Source organism: Apis mellifera, linkage group LG16, assembly GCF_003254395.2.
Source record: "Apis mellifera strain DH4 linkage group LG16, Amel_HAv3.1, whole genome shotgun sequence".
Taxonomy (NCBI): Eukaryota; Metazoa; Arthropoda; class Insecta; order Hymenoptera; family Apidae; genus Apis; species Apis mellifera.
In genome coordinates this window covers 776,949-797,036 of record NC_037653.1, presented here as the reverse complement: position 1 = coordinate 797,036, position 20,088 = coordinate 776,949, and the positions used below count along the sequence as shown (strand labels likewise).

At 24.4% G+C, this 20,088-nt stretch overlaps 4 protein-coding genes across 11 annotated transcripts; 3 read left to right on the top strand and 1 right to left on the bottom strand.

The window, feature by feature from the left end:
* Positions 1-5,767: 5,767 nt before the first annotated feature.
* LOC412187 (broad-complex core protein isoforms 1/2/3/4/5) lies at positions 5,768-13,292 on the bottom strand. Of its 5 annotated transcripts, XM_016917112.2 has the most exons (5): positions 13,141-13,251; positions 12,672-13,028; positions 11,414-11,814; positions 10,796-11,270; positions 5,768-10,459 (listed from the first exon to the last, which is right to left on the bottom strand). In XM_016917112.2, the coding sequence occupies exons 3-5, from the start codon at positions 11,786-11,788 to the stop codon at positions 10,182-10,184; spliced, it is 1,128 nt and encodes a 375-aa protein (XP_016772601.1). In that variant the 5' UTR covers positions 11,789-11,814; positions 12,672-13,028; positions 13,141-13,251; the 3' UTR covers positions 5,768-10,181. The 5 variants fall into 5 exon arrangements, with proteins under 5 accessions (XP_016772601.1, XP_016772599.1, XP_395650.3 ...); XM_016917110.2 differs by lacking the exon at positions 12,672-13,028 and having other exon boundaries at positions 11,414-11,798; positions 13,141-13,292; XM_395650.5 differs by lacking the exon at positions 12,672-13,028 and having other exon boundaries at positions 10,808-11,270; positions 11,414-11,798; positions 13,141-13,289.
* A 516-nt stretch (positions 13,293-13,808) lies between these two features.
* LOC412547 (DNA-directed RNA polymerase II subunit RPB9) lies at positions 13,809-15,166 on the top strand. Of its 3 annotated transcripts, none has more exons than XM_016916951.2 (4): positions 13,809-13,826; positions 14,510-14,657; positions 14,731-14,804; positions 14,967-15,166. In XM_016916951.2, exons 2-4 carry the CDS (start codon positions 14,529-14,531, stop codon positions 15,154-15,156), a joined length of 393 nt encoding a protein of 130 aa, XP_016772440.1. In that variant the 5' UTR covers positions 13,809-13,826; positions 14,510-14,528; the 3' UTR covers positions 15,157-15,166. The 3 variants fall into 3 exon arrangements, with proteins under 3 accessions (XP_016772440.1, XP_006557346.1, XP_026301503.1); XM_006557283.3 differs by lacking the exon at positions 13,809-13,826 and adding an exon at positions 13,858-13,876; XM_026445718.1 differs by lacking the exon at positions 13,809-13,826 and having other exon boundaries at positions 14,391-14,657.
* A 368-nt stretch (positions 15,167-15,534) lies between these two features.
* LOC409521 (hsp70-binding protein 1) lies at positions 15,535-17,343 on the top strand. The gene is made up of 5 exons (XM_393027.6): positions 15,535-15,772; positions 15,854-16,094; positions 16,184-16,586; positions 16,721-16,958; positions 17,040-17,343. The coding sequence occupies exons 1-5, from the start codon at positions 15,729-15,731 to the stop codon at positions 17,248-17,250; spliced, it is 1,137 nt and encodes a 378-aa protein (XP_393027.2). The 5' UTR covers positions 15,535-15,728; the 3' UTR covers positions 17,251-17,343.
* Positions 17,344-17,985: 642 nt separating this feature from the next.
* On the top strand, positions 17,986-19,684 carry LOC100578522 (peroxisomal biogenesis factor 19). Of its 2 annotated transcripts, none has more exons than XM_006557284.3 (5): positions 17,986-18,157; positions 18,577-18,759; positions 18,841-19,004; positions 19,081-19,311; positions 19,406-19,684. In XM_006557284.3, exons 1-5 carry the CDS (start codon positions 18,097-18,099, stop codon positions 19,631-19,633), a joined length of 867 nt encoding a protein of 288 aa, XP_006557347.1. In that variant the 5' UTR covers positions 17,986-18,096; the 3' UTR covers positions 19,634-19,684. The 2 variants fall into 2 exon arrangements, with proteins under 2 accessions (XP_006557347.1, XP_003249086.1); XM_003249038.4 differs by having other exon boundaries at positions 17,992-18,157; positions 18,682-18,759.
* The last annotated feature ends 404 nt before the right edge of the window (positions 19,685-20,088 follow it).

Here is a 20,088-nt window from a genome sequence, read left to right as displayed (position 1 = left end):
AATATAATTAATAGAAATATTATTTATTTAATGGACATAAATTAAATAATAGAAATAACAAATTTAAAATCTAGTAAAAATATTTATTGTAATTTATTTATTGTAATCACCTATTAATAAACCATTATATTCAGCGAATTCTAATCGCTAATAAATAAACATAATTTATAAACATTGTAAACATAAATATTTATTTAAATTTATTTAATTTGATTATTATCCAAATTTTTTTAAAAAATTTGTGAAAAATTTTCAATTTTTTCATTATTTAATTTATCATTTGTTGAATTAATAATATATTAAATAAATAAATAAAATTTATTTTTATAATTATAAATGTTTTAATATATTAAAAAAAAATCATTTAATTTTAAATTTAACATTATTATAAACAAATATATAAAACAATAATCTTTTATACATAATAGTGTCTGAATTAATATGAATCACTATATAAAATTAAATTAAATATTAATATATTTGTTTATAGTAAATTTAATAAATATATTTATTAAATATAAATTTATTATTATAAATTTATTTGTAAATTTTCAGATTGATTTTAAAAATTAAAACAAAAAAATGTCGATTAAGACTTTTAAGTTATAAACAATTAAAATCTGTATTAGAATGAGACAAAGACAAAGTGAATTAATGGTGTAACACATATAAAATTATCTCAATCTATACCATCTTGTTTCATCTAATACAAATTTCAATTGCTTCATGAGTTAATAAATAAACCATAATGGACATTTTTGTATACTAACTTTTGTGTTTATTTTGATCTTTAGAATCAACTCTTCAATGATGTTATACAAAAATATTAATACTCTATATAAAGTAATCATCTCTTGCATGTAATATTTGCCCAATATTAATACATATGAACATAATTGTTCCAATAATTTTTTCCTTCTTCAATAATTAATCGAAATCATATTTATATACGTATTGAATCAATTTCAAAATCGAAACTAAAAACTTTCAAACAAATCGCGACATCTACATTTCATACGCATGTACTTATATCTACGCGCATGTGCACGCGGTATTTATTTAGATGAAAGAAAAAAGGGGAAATTTGCGGACGAATTTCTGTTTCTAAAAAAAGGTTAAGAATCGCGGAAACAACGAAAACGCGACTGTTTCGCATTTTCTTTCTCTGCCAACAATATAGTCAGTGGTAAAACCCTTTAATCTTCAGCATTATCCATTAATAGTTCAACATTAATTTGAAAAATTCACTAGCTAATATTATAACATTCATTTAGTTTTGAGAATTCTTTATCATATTTTACATTATTTAATGCAATATTCAAATAATTTTGTTTAAAATTTGTTTAGATTTATAAATTGCTAAATCGTTACTTAAAAATTGTGAAACTTATATATATATATATATACATTTATATTTTGTTACATTGAAATTAAAAAATAATATCAAACTTTTACATTAGATAAGTTTTTATTTATAGAAATTATTCAAAATTATTTCTGAAAATTAAAGAATTAATGAAATAAAAATTTTAGTTGAGCAATTTGATTTGAAAAATGCTTAAAATAAATATTTAGCTTATAGAAAATTAAATTAGATCTTATTAATAGTATATAATAAGCTTCTATTTAAAAATTAATGTTTTAAAATTATGAATAAAAGAAATTAAGTACAATCGATTTTTATAAATTTTTTAAAAAAAAGTGTTACATCATTGTAACATTTGGCTAAAGACTTAATTTAAATTTAAATAATATCAATTTAATTAATTCATCTTTTATTTCGCGATTTTTCAACAACTTTTCTTTTAAAAATTTTCTTCATATTGCACTAATGATTATGAAATTATGAAATTAAATAAAATTAATAATAATAATCAAAGATATAATGTCTGAAGATTGAAGATGAATTCCTATTCATTTATTTTTTTATCGAGTAATTTTAATATTGTATGATATCATTGTCATGTTACGAAATATTTATTTAAATTATCTTATCATTTAGAAAAAACGTTTTTTTTTAATTTTTTATTAGAAATATATTGTTATAACTTTTGAAAAATAAAAAACAATTAATTAGAACAAAGTATAAATTAAAATATAAAATAATTTAATATCTAACAATATTTTAACAAAAATTTTAATTTCATTTATAATGAAATAGGCATATTCTGTTGAGAAATTCTCTCGAAAATTAATATCTTACCTTATGTTTTATTCATAATTATTTAAAATACAGATTATTTTACCGGTTTTAATAAGCTTCAAATATATGTATATATATTGCCAAGGTCAATGCCCTGAATAATTTTGCTTATAAAATGATCATAATTCTTAGCAAAATTCTTAAAATTTGGAATGGTTGACTTCGATAGTTATGCAAGAAATTTCAAAAGATTTTTTTTTCTTCTATTAATTTTTATTAATTTAACTATGAAAGTAAAAAAAATATGACGTTTTGTATAAATCATGACAAATTGAGATAAATAAATCCTTTTACCCGTATAAAGATATGTAAAAATCTTGTAAAAATGTAAATCTTGTAAAAAAAATCTTGAAAATATATAAATAATTTTGGGATATATGGTTTTTTTATAACCCACATATAATCACTAGTTGATTTTAGTTTAAAAATATTTTCGATTTTTTTTTTAAGGTTTTAAGAATAAGTTTTGGATCTAAATTATATAACTTTTAAGATTATAAATTATTATGGATTAAGTTAAACATTTATGTAAAAATATTTTTAATTTTATATATTATATTTTTAGAATAAGTTTGGATTAAGTTTAGATCCGACTTAAATTATAATTTATTTTGATTGAAATTATAAATTATTTTGGATTAAGTTTGGAACAGATTTAAGTTATGTATGTATTATTTTTTTTAATTTCACATTCAGCTAAAAATTTAATAGATTTGATTCATGAAATTTGGTATGTTTGATTTTGAATTAAAAGCAAAATTAAACATAATCTCATGATAATTCAAACCTATATTTTGTTCAAAATAAATTAAACTATAATTTCAACAGGTTCAATCTCCAATCTAATGCAAATTTTTTAATATTATAGCTAAATATATTCAATTTCAAATAATAATAATATAATATAATTTATATAAATTTAATATTATAATTATCTTATTATTTTTTGTCTTCGTATTATGCCAATTATCGCATCAATATTTTTAATAATCTATATTTAATATATAGATTATACGAAATTTTGAAAGCATTATATTAAACAATAATATTAGCGAAGATCCAAATGCAATTCATAAAGTAATAATATATATTCAAAGAAGACGTATTGAATATGTTTTTTGTAACTTTATGTATCTAATATATATAATACTATATGTAATAAAAAATTTTTATAAACATAATATAAAAAAATTTAGAATGTTTCTTTCATCTTATATTTTTAAAATAAGAAATATTCATTATATAAAGATAAATTTATCTTTCATATAGTATAAAAAATATGTAGCATTTTGTTTAAAAAATTTAAAATCATTTTAATTTTTCAGAATATTGTATATAATATAAAAAAATCAATATATGCTATCATGTTAGTCATAGAAAATTACAAAAATTTTTTTCTTTTTCATTTTTTTTTTTTTTCTAATATTTATTATTTATGATAATAAAACACAGCATATTTTACAAGGATTAGATAATTTAGGTTTGGATTAAGCATGAGTTAAATTAGGTTTTAATATTTAAAAGATAATTTCATTTATTTTACATCTTTGACAAGATGTTATAAAAAGTTGTAAATAATATTATTTTTTAAAATTTTAAGTCAAAATCAAATCAATCCAAATTAAATCCAAATATTAATTATTTAAATCGCATACCTAACTCTATCTTAAACTTAAAAAACTCAAACCTACCAAATTTCACTCAAATATTTATTAATACAATATATGACAGAAAATATTTTTTTGATAAAATGGCGATATATACATTTGTATATGTAAGAAAAAGTTATTTAGAATGATGACCTTAACATATTTCAAGAACATTGAAATTGATGAGATAACTACTATTCTAAATAATTTATCTTTTCTTTTTGTGTTTCTTTATATCGTTCAAATAAATCATTAGAAAAATAATAAAGGTACATATTTTTTTTTTTTCATTAAAATTTTCATCTTAACATTTGATTAAAAGATAAATTAAGTGTACAAAAATATTATAAAATCGTTTCAAATCTTATAATGTATAATGTAAGTATTTTATAGTTGAAAATATGTTACATCGATACAACATTGAACATTAAAGATGAAAATACAGAGCATTAATGTGTACAGATGTCAATTTCATTCAATTAAAAGAAAAGAAGAAGTCATAATTATCCATCAATTTCAAAGAATAATAAAAAAAAAAAAAAATAAACTTTGTTTTCTACGATAAAATATTTCCAATTTATCCATTTAAAAAAAAAAAAAACATGCAAATTATGTAGAAAAAAAATTATGCGTGTTATTTATATAAACTACAATGTTCAAATATGTCTTACAAATAGTTAACAAAAACTGTTTTTATAATTACTGTTAAAAAAATGGATAATTTTAATAATAAATAATTTTTTTAAGAAAATTTTTGTATTTTTTTACCTTTTAACGTCCAATGTTGTATCTACATGCATTAAAACAGAGAATATTTTTTAGGCCGGTTCAATATCAATATTTTCGATTTCAAAATAAGTGTAACATATATATGTTATCATAATTTTAAGATAACAATTTAAAAAATCCGGATATTAAAGGATTAATCATCGCAAACACTACATTTATATATGTACTTATTATTAGAAATCGATTTCTATTGATTCGAATTTTACGTATTTCTCTCTACACCTCGGCTGCTCCGTTGTCCGATATCTAACGATCCTATTTTCGATTCGTTTGCAATTATTGAAATATATATATATATATATTTATATGTATATATGTATATATATATATATATATATATATATATATATATATATATATATATACGTGAAACAAATTAAATCGACGACGAAAATAATTCACGCTTTAAAAAATATTTTACAAAATAATTGAACGCAATATCATTTTTGGAAGTACTTTTATTAAGAAATACTTTGCACTTATTAAATGCCTTATATTCTTAATTTATTTTAATTATAATAATTATTGTTATAGCGTTGTCCTATCTTTCTACTTAGAAGCATGCTTCGCTAACACACGTTACACGACCCTAAATTATAAGCAATTTTTTTTTTTTTTTTTCCTTAACGTACAGCTTATGCGTTAAATCAAACAACAATACTTTAATTTCACGAAGCCGACAAGTGCAGAGTTTTTCAATGGAAATCTTCGCAACCTACGAAAAATTCTGTACAGAAGTGCTTATGTGTTGCGATTCGAGGAAACTTCGAGTTCGATTTATCATTTACTCCAATTATATTTTGTCTTTCTTTTTTTTCTTTTCTTTCTTATCGAATAAAAAGATATTCATAATAAATATTTTCAATAATTATATTATTATATTATTATAATTTTTACTAGATAACCGATTAATAATTTCGGAAGTTTCCTCTCGAAATCAGTTCGGTAATCGTGCGAACAATGCCGTCGCCCTTTTACCTAATCTCTGCCTCTGTCTTTCATTCCGTGTTTTCCACTTTTCTCTTCAAGGGCCACGACAGAAACATAGAAATAAGGAAGAAAAAGAAATATAATTCGACACTTTCTCCTTCCCCTTTCTCTTCTTTCCAATTCTATCCCCTTTCGTTTTTTTTCTCTCCTTCTTTTTTCTCGTTTTCTCTCATTAATTCGATTTTTTTCTCTCTCTTTCACGATGTAATATCCGAGCGACGGGCGCAACGCACTTTGTTTCAAACTTGAACAGCGCATCATCTTTTGCACGATCATATATTTGCCACTAATCCGTGTATTCGTTTTAAACGTTGTGTTCATTCGGACACATAGGTCACATTGTCGTGCAATGCCGTCGCTCGATCGTATTTCATTCGTGTTTTCTAAATAACAAACATTCAGAGAGAGAGAGAAAGAGAGAGAGAGTCTATCTCATAGCTCGATACGACGGCACCTTGACCAACGTATACATGCCAACGCTTTCTTAACGGTTACGCTAAATTTGTTACTCTTAAGGAACCTACGTTTAGAAAATTGGACTTTTTAGAGGTTTGTGTTTTCTTTTTTTCTTTTTTTTTTTTCCCTTCGAAAAATATCTATAGAACGTTCTTCACGATTGTAATTCGAGCAAGGAATCGATCGATCGGTCTGTTTATTACTTCGGGACGGGAAGATCGACCGAGAGATTTTACGCGTTGGACTAATTTTTGTTTTTGCTCAATAAAATATTCATCGTTCAAATCGAGTTCGACAAGATTGCGACAATTATGCATCTCCCTTTTTACTTCATCATCTCACTCACTCTTTATTCCAATCATCCACATTTTGAATATTCAAATACTTCACTTTTAACAGAAGAATATATAATAAAAAAAATATATATGTATATGTATACATACATATGTATATATATACATATAAATATATGTATAATACACACGTACGAATTAACAAAAAAAAAAAAATATTTTTAAAAAAAGACAAAATAGTAGCTACATAATAGGATCAACGAGAAGACCGATCGATCGTATTCCCACTATTCGTAGGACATTGATCTCGGTAACTGTAAAAACAAACCTTAATGTAGCAATCGATTGATCATTGTAATAAGTATAATCGCAAATTCTATCTACAAATAATAATACCGCCATATAAAAGTGTATTTCGAAGCGATAATCTAATTACGTAAATTGCCTCGAAGTGGCTACGATCTACATATTCCTAGGGAAACAGCTACAATAATAATAATAATAGTAATAATAATAATCATCATAATAATAATAATCATAATTATAATAATTATAATAATAGTCAAGTATCGTTCACGCTTCTTTGATTGTTGTTTAGTTTATATAGTTTAAGGGCATTATAATACATGTGAGTATGACATGGCTTTCCACTAAAAATATTTGTTAGATACGCTGAGCATTACTGACTTAAGCACTGTACTAAATTTACGTAAATTGTATCGTTATTATTAGAAAACTAATTATTCTTCATTGGTTTGAAATACTGGTTTTTAATAGATCTGTATAAAACCTTTGTCAACTGGAACTCTTTGAACGATGATTCGCGCGATACGAAATCTCGAGCAACGATACTATGCACTTCGATAAAAAACTACCCCGTTATTTATTTTTTATTTCAACATCCGATTTTAATCGTAACATACGGTGCAGTTTATATCTTTTTTTTTACTTTTCCTTTTCGATAAAGATCAGATTAAATCAAATCTCATCGAAAAAAAATATATATATAGATATATATATATGTATATATATATATAAAAAACATAAGAGATAAATAGGGAAAGAAGAGAAAACGAAATTAGATCTATTTGAGTGAAAATGGATAAACGAGTATAGTATAAGAATTAAATATGCGTTTCTCTCCCTTCCTCCCATCCTCTAACCATTATTTTCTCTCTCTTTCTCTCTCTTTCTCTCTCTCCTCTCTCTTCCTGCAGTTTATAATTCCAACTATCTATAATAAAAAAAAAATCAAAATGATCGAAAAGAACATAATATTGGAGTAGAGAGGGAAAGAGAGGCAGAGGTAGGGGTCCCTTAATATAAAAAGTAGATTTTTCAATCCGTTTCCACCTCGAATTCACGCGAATGTGATTACATGTTAGGGCTTCCTACGTACCGCGAGTAACCAAATGTTCACAAAGTTTCCTAACCTAATTTTTAGTTGTTTTTTTTTTTTTTACACGGTATTCCGCATATTGTCAAGTATAAATAAAGTCAGGATTTATCACGAGGCCAGAATAAAAGGCAGATACGTTCTGAATGGTAGGAAATTGTCTGTACAGCGTTTCACTTTGAATACTTTTCTATTTCACCATTTTTTCTTTTTCCTTCATCTTTTTTTTTCTAGATTCCTTTCATCATCATCACATCTTCTTTTTCATCTTCATTCTTTGTCATCGTCATTATCATCATTATTATGATCATCGTCAATATCATTATTTTCATTTTTTAACCTTTTTTTTTTTTCTCCCATATCTGGCACTCTTCTATTTAGGCTGTTTTCACGTTTTACGGTAATTTACTTTGCTGGATTATTGCATTGCATGGAAAAATATGGCTTTATCCGAATGCTATTTAACAAAGGCAATACACTGTACGATTATATTTTGTGTATATGTGTGAGTGAATGTGTATGTAGAGTGCATGCGCGCGCGCATGCACATACGTGTATTATATGTAAGATATACATGCATGCGCGCCGATCATGTGTATACACAATTTTAAATGTATGTACTAATCATTTTAATCTTTCGAAAAGGCAGATCCAGTATTCATAAAAGGACCGTACAATACATTCGATCACTTGTATGAAAACTGCTGGATTTTGACGATAGATTATAAATATCATTTGTACATTAGCATGTAAAAAGCATTACGCTACGTACATCATGATCATTCGTTTCCCGTAACGTCCTTTTTTCTTGTGACGAAAGCTAAATTGTAAACTTTTTCAACGGGTACCGGTTCATCGAGCCATTGAATGTATAGCTATCGAAGTATACATGTTCATATATTGCTCTCAGGACATATATATGTTCATGCATATATATCGATACAATTTTCATTCTCGTAATTTATATACGTATGTATTTATATATGTTATTATGTGTGTACATGTATGTGTATATATATATGCATATATAAATATATAAACACACGCATATACAAAGGCAGAAAGAAGACACCTTCCACGCGCAAAGTGTCTACAAAAATATTTGTGTAGTAGATCCAGATTTGCGGTATAAGATTCGACGTGGTTGCGGATCAGCCACGTGTTACCAGTCTTGAACATAGTGACTAATTCGTTCATGGACGAAGCATACGATCATGTGATACGTATAATATATCGTACGTTTTTTAAAATCGCGAGCTTCGATTCCACCGTTTCTGTCTTGATTTTTGTGTTAAATAAAAGTAACATAATATTCGTAAACGACTTACTATATTTTGTTGGTTTTAAAAACCGAAATTTAATGCTTAATATCTCGATATCTAGATAAATCGCATTTACTATTCAAAAAAAGCAACTTAATAGAGTACATGTACATTTTATTCAAGTATATACACATATATATATATTTATGCATTTACATATGTACATACACGCGCGCATAAACCCATACAGGCACAGACACAACATGGACATTCACTAAATAGACAAACAGGCAAAAAATTACATGCGCGCGCGCATATATACACATCTACATATATATGTATGTGTATATGTATAAATAGGACGTAATAAAAAAGAACCTACCCTATAGATACGTATTATCAAAAGATTTTCCATTGATCGTAAAAATATGATTCGAGTGACACGTTCAAACTTTTCCATGAACCGTATTTTGTAAATCTGTTATAGCAATCAGTGTATAGGACTCAAAAAAATACCTCTTACGTTATCCATATACGTAAGGAGTATGTGTCACTAAGTAGAAGAACGGAACACGGCCCAAAACTGAACCGTACAGGCGATCTTCGAACGCTGTATCGAGATGTATTTTTTTCTTATTTTTACATCATAAAATTTGTAGAAAATAAGAGATGAAAAAACTATCACTACAACCAATTATAGATTATTTTTAATCAATGATTACATCTACAATGATTCTCATGTAAACGAATCATTTCTTCATCTTCTATTATATTTTGAAACATATCTTTTTCATTTCGATGCTGCGTTCGAAAACTCGTATGATACTTATGTACACAGAGCCGAGCTGTTCAAGACTAAAGTGCCTATCGTGTACGATACGTACATCTTGTCAATTATTTTCTATTAAATTACTATCTTCTGTAAATGCAATAAATGTGTATAGAATAACGAGCAGTTTGACGAAAACGCACTTGCACTAAGCATGCGTAATCGCGTGTCGTAAATGTTTAAACGAGAAACGAATAACTCAGTGTGAGTCAATAAAGATGGGAAGAATGATAGCCTGGAACAGCTCCGACGTGGCAATAAAAAATTTGTTCGATTCAACTCAAATCTAAAAACTCGCTACTTTTCGTACTGCACTACGGTAGGCTGGAGTTTAGGCTTTCTGGCAAACGATAGTTCATCATATGATATGGCGGACTTGCAGGACTTCCCGGTTGACTATTCATGCCAAGATTACTCGAACCACGACCGCGTTTTCGCCTTTGCAATATACCTTTCCTAACCATATAGAATCGAATCGTACTTATCGGAATTTTGTACTTTTCTGAAGCAACTTGAAACGTCATACCACGTGCTACCATATCCGAAGCTTGCTTCAATTCCTCTTCCGAACGTCTTTGTCGTCTTTGATAACCTGAAAATTATTAAGATTAAGAAATTATTAAGAGCAAATATAATAAAAAAAATATCTTATTCATAAAATCTTATTCAAATCTTATTCACCCTGTTGCAATTATTTAATTGCAATCTTCAACCAATGATTAATCAATAGTCAATAGTTAATATTTAATATTAAATATTTTTAAAATTTAGTGCTATTATGTTGAAATTTGTAACATTATAAATAACAGAACATATAAAATTTTATAAAAAAATATGCATAATTTTGCTAAAACAAAGTTTTTTGATTTATTTCAATGCTTATTTATTAAATTTTTTATTATATATTATTAATTTTTTTTTCATTTACCTTCCTCCTTACCTTCAATCGCAGGAAATGGGCTACTAGGATTACAATTGCTGCTTGGTACCATACTAATGGAGTACGGCTTGACATCTTGCTGTTGGGTAAACTGCTCGTCTGGTTCCATTCTAACCATGCCCTGAGTCTCGGTTAAAGTTGCTTCGCAAACGCTAAGTGCCTTTTCCAAATGTTGTAATGCCTCACTGTGTTCCATATTCATAAAATTTGATGAATTAGAATTCTGTGGAATTGGTGTAGTACTGTGTGATGGAGCATTTGCTGTACTAGATGCAGCAATCGATGTATTCTCTAGAAAATTAGTATTCGAAGTTCCATCCTCAGATGGAGTTTCCTCAGATTTATAGTCAGATCCATCCTGTTGTGCGATCGTAGGTGCAACAGTAGCATTAGAATCGCATTGTTGTGAACCACTTTCACTCGAAGAATTATCACTTGATCCTTGAGTAAATAAACCACGAACCTGGTGATATAGTTATTAAATAAGAATCGATACAATCTATATGTATCTTTTCTAGAATACCATATAAATATTTAGTGATAATATTTAATGATAATAAACTATATAAATAAATTTTTATTTAAAAAATATTTTTATTCATTTACCTGCAAAACTTCAGCAGCTTGCATTAATTTACCAAGTTGTTGTTGTTCCACATATACTTCACCACGATACATAAACTCCACTAATGCTTGAAGTTCCCACATTCTCATATCTCTCAAAAATATAATAGGATGAGTGCAAGGTATTTCTAACAGTAAACGTTCCAAATAATCACTACAAGCGGATAATACCACTTTGTGACACTTTATTGAGCCTCCATCACAGGCTAAAGTGACATCAACAAATTGTTCAGAACTTAAAAGTTTTGGAAATGCACTGTGCATATTTGATTGATGAGAGTTCCATGAAACGCAAAACTGTTGACGATCCCCACCAGGATAATTACCCGGCGTAGGCAGGTTGCTTCCACTTTCCATTATTCTGCAGCTTTAGAATAAATTTCCTGTCAATATCAATATATTTTTCTTTATACTTCACATATTTTACATTTTTATATTTTAAAAAAATTTCATAAGAATATTATCAAATATTGTAAAATATCAAAATTATCTAACGTTTTAGATATTATTTTAGATATTAAATAAGCATTATACATATAAGTTATGATTTAAATTATTATGAAATAAATATTTCAAATAGTATTGTAAACAATAAAATCTACTTAGTATTTCAAAGTTTTGGTATTTTAATTTTTACTTATAAATATATAAATATAATATAATATAATATATAAATATAATATAAATATATATTATATCGTATATATATATACATAAATATATACATATATATACATTTAATTATTATTGTAATTTTATTTATTTCTCTACAATCAAATATCTCAATTTCTTATTAAATTAATATATTAACTTGAGAATATTTTATATATTTCAAATAAAATCTTTTTCATTAATGAAAATTTATTAAATTCAAAAATTATAAACAAAAAAATACATACATATATATATATATATATATGAATGAATTAATTATGAATATGAAAATTAATTATGAATATTTTTTTTTATCAAACACTAATATTACAATAAAATACTTTAAAATAATAAAATAAATATTGACATAGATTCCATATAAGGTAATGAAAATATGTTTACATAAATATAAAATATATAAAGATAAAAAATAAATTATATTTATTTAACAAAATTTGTTTAGAATAATGTACAATATGGCTGTATTACTAAAGAAATTTTAGTATCAACTATACAAATTTATCTAGTACTATAAATAATTATATATAAATGCGTAATATATAATTGAAAAATATAAAAGATATACCTGCGATCCAATATTCAAATTGGTAATTTTATTGTAGCTTAGCGCAATTATAAAGGAGAAAATCAACATCGAGAAGCCTTTAAAGAAAATCCATGGCACTAGCCGAGAACGAATGTGCAACAAAACAAATCTGTCGTTGGAAGCACATAAATGAATTCCTCGGAAAAAATGTTCAAATACAAACTTTAGTTATGCGGCGTTTATCGTAATCACGTGCTCAAAGCGTACTAGCCGACAGGTTAACCAAAAAATATCGAATGTACGTGGAGATGTATAAGATTTTTTTGTCAATAGAAAAATGGTGAAATCTTTGTGGGAGACGCTGTCGGCGTGAGTGCCATCACCCCCCAGGAACGCCTTGAACACAAGTTTAGTCTTTCTTTTTAATTTCCGAAATCAAATCCTATGAACTTTGGGAATCCAAACAACGAAATGTAGTATAAATTTTACAGTAAATAATTTCACTCACGAATTTTCAGCTTGGTCGACTCCTCTCAGATTTTCGCGTCGCTTTCGGGAAGAATCCCTTAAGAAAACATTCATCCGCCGAGATTTGCACTAGCTAGGGGAGCTCGAATGAAAGGGTGGGGGTAGTAAGGTTGGGGGTAGCTTAGTGGAACACTAGCGCACCTTTTGCCTTTCCTGAAAACTCTTACGAACGTTAAACTCCCCGAACCTTTGTCTACAACCGGTCTATATATATTTATGCATAGTTATCTATTTATATAGCTATATTATATAAATTTCACAGTTTTTATTAAAAAATTCAATAATTTTTAAAATAATTCTGTATCAAAAATTAATGTTTTTATAAAATATTTTTTTTATATTTTATATTAATATTATTTTTTATTTTATTTAAAATCTTAATCTTCTTTTTCATTGAAAATAATAATTATACGTATTGATTGGTTTAAATGATTGAAAATGATGACTTTATAAAAATTTCTTTCTTTTTTAAATTTTTTATTTCTTTCAACATTAAGATTTAATAAAATATATAACAAAATATATAATTTTCTCGTATCTTTATTAATTAAAATTGTCACTATTTCTCTTAACAGATTTCTATATATGTACATTCGCGCCATTATATATGAAAACGCTCCATAAACTTTAGAGAAATTAAGGTTATCAACGTTTTCATTGACTCAAGTATGCAACATATAATACTAAAATATTAAAACATATATAGAAAATGATTGGTAATTTATTTTATATTTATATAAAATTTTATAATCCAATATAATATTTTGATTAAATGTATCTATATTTTTAAATTTTTTATTTTTTTCCTTTTTTCTCATATAGATTATAATAATAGTAATTTTTTATCAAATTATTTTTATATATATAAAAAATTTAAAATTAAAATTATTGATTATATCATATCCAATGAAAATAAATTACCATTTAATTAATTCCATGTGAATTTTAATTGATTTAGAAAAATATTTCAAGAAATATATATTGTTTTATATATATTTTATTTAATAATTATTTTATTTTTATTTAGTGATTTTTCATTAATATAAGTTTATAATAATGATTCTTCATTCATATGAATTTATTTTATTTTTATTTAATTCTATATGAATTTTCTTGATATGAATTTTAATAATGTAATTTATGATAATAATATGATAAAATTTAAATACAATACTACCATTATTAAAATTGATTTGACACATTCATTGACACATTTATTTATTGTATGAAAATCTTAAATCTTAGTATACTATGATTGAAGTTTAACTTTTTACTTCGTTGGGTATTTGATAAACAGTAATTCCATTGTTTTCTTTATTTATTTATACGAATTTTATTATATAAAATAGAAACAAAAGCGCACGAAATATGTCCAAAATAACTGGTTATGATACACATGATGATGGACCAGGTTTTGTTGGTATTAGATTTTGTCAAGAATGTAATAATATGTTATATCCAAAAGAAGATAAAGAAAATAAAGTTTTAATGTATGCAGTAAGTATTTTATGTAAAATAAATTTTATCTTTGAATCAAATTATTTAAAATTTTTTATTTTTAATTTCGTAGTGTAGAAATTGTGATTTTAAACAACTCGCTGATAGCAATTGTATTTACGTGAATAAGATTATGCACGAAATAGAGTAAGTAAAAATGATAATATGCATAACTTGTAAATATATTTATATATATAATTTTTAAATTTTCATCAGAAACGATTTTTTTTTATTTTTAAAAATAAACTTATAATTTTTATAACAAAAATTTGTTATTGTATTTTATTATAATTTTTTTTATAATTTTAGTGAATTGACACACATTGTCGCAGATGTTATATCAGATCCTACTTTACCCAGAACAGAAGATCATCCATGTCCAAAGTGTAATCATAGAGAAGCAGTATTTTTTCAAGCACAAACTAGACGAGCAGAAGAAGAGATGAGGTTATATTATGTGTGTACTAATCAGCATTGTTGTCATAGATGGACAGAATGAAATTTCAGAAATTCTTTGTACATATTAAATTTATATATTTAAAATATAAAAACTAAGGATGTATATTATTATAAATTATTATAAAAAAAAATTTTAATAAAATACATTTTTGTATTTTTCTTAGTATACTTCAATATAATAATTTATTTCACATATAATAAATATATATTATAATAATAAAATTAAATTTCTATATATATATATATATATATATATATAAATTTCCTTAATAATTTATTTATATGTATTATATATTAATTTACACGTATCATAAATTATAAGATCATAAATTAATTGATTTTTCTGTGATATATCTATATCATCAAAAATTAAGTTTTTTTGAAATTTGTATGTACTTATGCGCACGCGTATAACAAAGTTATTTACGCCTCTAACCAATTTTTCTCTAGTCTCGAGATTGTTTTCAATAGGAAAGCTACGCTTCGAACATTTTTCTTGTTTCTAGAATTTACGAAAGTAATAACGGAAAATAATAGCGACATCGATCAAATTTCTATAATGCTCTCTTTCTTATTTTATTGATATAACATTTATGTGAGACAGATTAATTAATGGGTGCAGCTCATACGACTAAAGTCATAGAAAAAATGGAGAAGTAAAAATTATTTCTATTATTTTCATATTTGTTTATCATTAATATTTAGAAGCTATTATATAATTTTGAAAATTATTTTAGTTCTCAAACTTCGAATAATCGAGAAAAAACAGAAGGACAATCACGCGTAAACAGCAGAGCAAGACCATTATCTATTGAAGGACCATCAAGTATGAATAATACCGAACCACAAGTGCTTGAACCATTACCAAACCAACCCAGACAACCAACAAATTTACAAGGATTACTCAGATTTGCTATGGAAGCAACAAATTCTCAGAATGTAACCAGCGATATTCCATTTCAACCTATGGATGAGGAAGTAGGTAGCATAAATATATTTACTTTAATATTATCTACATAATTTCTATAAGAAATTCATTAAAAATACATTAAAAATCTTGTTTACAGAGACAAGAATTTTTGAAACAAACTCTTTCCTCATTATCATGTAATATAATTGAGGAATTACAAAAATCCATTAAAGTTTTGTCAAATGTAATTGATCTTCGCCCAGATGATGATACATCACAACATGAATCTGCTTTAGAAAAAATTGCAGATTTTGTAGATAATATAGACATTGCCAATGATTTTTATAAAATAGGTGGTTTTTCAATATTTGGTCCATGCTTAAATTCTCCACATAGCAGTATTAGATGGAGAGCAGCAGATGTAATTGCTGAATTAGCTCAAAATAACCCCTTTTGTCAAGAAAGATTTTTAGAAACTGGCTTGTTTCCTATATTATTGAATATGATAGATACAGATCCTGCAGAAACTGTTAGAATTAAAGCTTTATATGCAGTATCATGTAAGTAAAAAATTTTTATAATTTTATATATATAAATATATAAAATATATAATATATATAATATATATAAATATATATATTAATTATATATTTATTTATATTAATTTAATATTAATTATATATATTAAATATAGGCATAGTTCGAGAACATCCAATGTCTTTAAAATACATGGATATAAATGATGGATATTCAATTCTCTTAAGAGCTATGCAGAGTTCAATAAAAAAACTACAAATTAAATCTGCATTTCTCTTATCTTCTTTATGTAGTAAGGAAAATGTAAATGATTTAAAGTTAACATTAGTGAATATGGGTCTAATTGAACAAGCAACAGGTTTACTGGCCATTGGTGATCTATTACCAGAAATTAGGTATAACTTTATAAATTTATTTTTTTAATATTTTTCTATAATTGATATTGAATATGTTGAATCAAATTTAATCTATTTCAGAGATCAATTGCTAAATATTCTTGATGGTTTGACCAATGATAATTTTTTCCCTGCTTTAAAAGAATGTCGACGACCTGAACTTTGCTTACAATCTACTATAGAACGTTACATAAAAGATTTAAAACAAGAGGAAAATCCTGATCAGATAGACGTATGTTATCGATTATTGAATAAAGTTTTCACTGATCAGGATACAAATCAAGAAAGATAATTTATAATAATGTTGAATCCCTTTTATGTGTATTAAATTTGTATATCATCAAATATCATTAATAAATAAAAAAAATGTATTTTATTTATATTACATTACATATGTTTTGATTTATTAATCATTTCTTAATAAATATAGGAATTAATATTTTGTGTTTTTTTGTTATATATTGTTTTTATAAAAGAACTTTTGAGAAAAAAATATAAATTATATTTTGAAACAAAATTGTCATACAGGATATATAATATCTTTTGTATATCAGTTTTAATGTTCAAACAAATATAAAAGATAGTATACAAAAATATCAATTTTTGAAGATTTTTTTATTAACTTATAAGCAATTTAAGTTTGATGAATAAGCAATAAATTAGATGCAAGACAGAATTAACTTGATAGAGATAGAGTTATTTTATTTTCCTTTCATTTCATCTAATTGCTTAAATAAATAGGCAAATCTAAATCTAAATATTTTAGTATATAATATATCAATTTTTATGTTTATATAATAAAATTATAAAAAAATTATTATATATAAATTAACCGGTATTTATATTTTATATAAATATTTATTTAAATATTTTCGATTAAAATGTTTTCCTCGTATTAATATAACTAGATGTGATGATAGAAATTTCACATTATATATTAGATGAATAACAATTAAAAATATTTCTCTATCTTCTATTTCTTAATGCTTAATTTAAAACTTTCAATTTTACCCGGTCAAATTGTACATGATTTATATATGAATGATGTAAATGATGATGAAGCTATAACGTTTTGTTGGATGAATTTTCATATAAAAGTTTAAAGTTTATTAAACGTCAAAATTAAGAAAGAATAACTATGGCTGATGAAAAATCTACACCGCAAACAGAAGATAAAGAATTAAACGATTTATTAGATAGTAAGTAAATATAATATCGTATAATTTGTCATTAAATGAATATAACTAAAAATCCTAACCTTATATTATATAAATGTTTAACGATTTTATCTTTGTTTTTTTATATGTTTCTTAAATAGATATTTATATTTAATTTTATTTAAAAACTTTATATAAAAATATGAAAAATGTGATATAGTCAAAATAAAATGAAACAAAGGAAGAAGATGAAAAAAAAATAGTAAAATTTTAGTAAATTTTTATAAAAACTGTATAAATATACTATTTTTTTCTATACTAGTAATTTTTTATGAAAATAACCAATTTTTTATCATATAATTTATAATATTTCTAAATTTAAAAAGAAAAAAAACATTTAAAATAACAAATACTTTTTTATTTTAAATTTAAATTTAATAAAAATTATTATTATTTATTAGGTGCTTTGAAAGATTTCAATAAAGAACAAAAATCAGAAAAAGAAGATATATGTAAAGTAAATATCCTTGAATCTATGCCAGATAAAAATATATCTGATATTTCAGAGGATGCTTGGACTACAGATTTTATTAAACAAGCAGCAGAACAATTTGAAGAAAATTTACAAAATTTTATTCAAAATGGTAAATTTTATAATTTAAAAAAAAAATGTAAAAGTAATATAATTATGTAAGAATGATATAATTAAAAAGTTTTTTCATTAGGACCAGATAATGAATTAGGAGCGTCTTTCCAAAAAATGGCACAAACAGTTGCTAGTGTAATAAATGATGAAGATAGTTTTGACAAAAATACTGTGAATACAGATTTCAAATCTGCCATTGCACAAGCATTAAATGATTTATCTGCAACATCCGAAAATTTGCAGGTAATTATTTTCAGAAATAATATGATTTTTTTTTTAATTCTTTGAATCTTTAAATTCATTCATAAAAATATTATAGAGTGAAGCTGTTTTATCAGATATGATTGGACAAGTATCTTTAGAAGATGGTCCTGGTGCTATTTTACCATTTATGCAAGGAATGTTACAACATTTATTATCTAAAGAAATTTTATATCCATCATTGAAAGAATTGATAGAAAAATATTCTGAATGGTTAGAAGAGAAAAAGACAACAGTATCATCCAATGATCTACAACGGTTTACAAAACAACTTAATTTAATGCAACAGGTTATTATACATATAATTAACTATAAAAATATATCATTTTCATAAATATTATACTATTACTTTAAAAGCAAATAAAAATAATCCTTGATTTTAGGTATGTATTGAACTTGATAAAGAAAAAGATGATGATACAGAAGAAATAAAAAGGAAACGTTTTGAAACAATAATATCACTTATGCAAGAAGTACAAGCTTGTGGTCAGTTACCTGAAGAATTGATAGGTGAACAGACAGTACCTTTTCAAATTGATACTGAAGGTGATTCTGTGATTCCAGCATTATTACGTAGTATGGAATCGCCACAAAACTGTTGTTTAATGTAAATTAATTTTAATAATTATTCGTAATTTTTATGGCTCTATAATAGAAGACGTTATTATTTCAAAAAATTGAGATAATAAATTAAGATATACTCCATATGAGTGTTTATATATATGTGTATATATATATATACATATATATACATATATATAAACACTCATATGGAATATATCTTAATTATTATCTCAATTATACAAATAATATATGAAAATATGAAAATATTTAATATGATTTATTATTCTTAATAATAGTATGTTCAAGGGATGATTGTATAAAATGTTCCTCATTTATAAATTTTATATGTTTAGATTTATATGTATAGTTCATTGAAAGATATAAAAATGTAATAACTATTGAATGCTAGTGATATAAAAATATTAATATATATTATCAATTAATATTAATTTGTAATTATATTATTTCTAAATGAACTATACATATATTATCATAAAATTAG

What these genes read in the sequence shown, in the direction of transcription:
- LOC412187 (XM_016917110.2), bottom strand. Translation starts at nt 13,214, where the DNA reads ATGAATGTTTTCTTAAGGGATTCTTCCCGAAAGCGACGCGAAAATCTG. An exon ending in AAGCTGCTGAAGTTTTGCAG is followed by an intron (nt 11,271 to 11,413) that starts GTAAATGAATAA and finishes CTATATCACCAG; the next exon opens with GTTCGTGGTTTATTTACTCA. An exon ending in GATTGAAGGTAAGGAGGAAG is followed by an intron (nt 10,460 to 10,795) that starts GTAAATGAAAAA and finishes AATAATTTTCAG; the next exon opens with GTTATCAAAGACGACAAAGA.
- LOC412547 (XM_016916951.2), top strand. Translation starts at nt 14,529, where the DNA reads ATGTCCAAAATAACTGGTTATGATACACATGATGATGGACCAGGTTTT. An exon ending in ATAAAGTTTTAATGTATGCA is followed by an intron (nt 14,658 to 14,730) that starts GTAAGTATTTTA and finishes TTAATTTCGTAG; the next exon opens with TGTAGAAATTGTGATTTTAA. An exon ending in AAGATTATGCACGAAATAGA is followed by an intron (nt 14,805 to 14,966) that starts GTAAGTAAAAAT and finishes TTATAATTTTAG; the next exon opens with TGAATTGACACACATTGTCG.
- LOC409521 (XM_393027.6), top strand. Translation starts at nt 15,729, where the DNA reads ATGGGTGCAGCTCATACGACTAAAGTCATAGAAAAAATGGAGAA. An exon ending in TTCAACCTATGGATGAGGAA is followed by an intron (nt 16,095 to 16,183) that starts GTAGGTAGCATA and finishes TCTTGTTTACAG; the next exon opens with AGACAAGAATTTTTGAAACA. An exon ending in AGCTTTATATGCAGTATCAT is followed by an intron (nt 16,587 to 16,720) that starts GTAAGTAAAAAA and finishes TATTAAATATAG; the next exon opens with GCATAGTTCGAGAACATCCA.
- LOC100578522 (XM_006557284.3), top strand. Translation starts at nt 18,097, where the DNA reads ATGGCTGATGAAAAATCTACACCGCAAACAGAAGATAAAGAATTAAAC. An exon ending in ACAAAATTTTATTCAAAATG is followed by an intron (nt 18,760 to 18,840) that starts GTAAATTTTATA and finishes TTTTTTCATTAG; the next exon opens with GACCAGATAATGAATTAGGA. An exon ending in AACTTAATTTAATGCAACAG is followed by an intron (nt 19,312 to 19,405) that starts GTTATTATACAT and finishes CCTTGATTTTAG; the next exon opens with GTATGTATTGAACTTGATAA.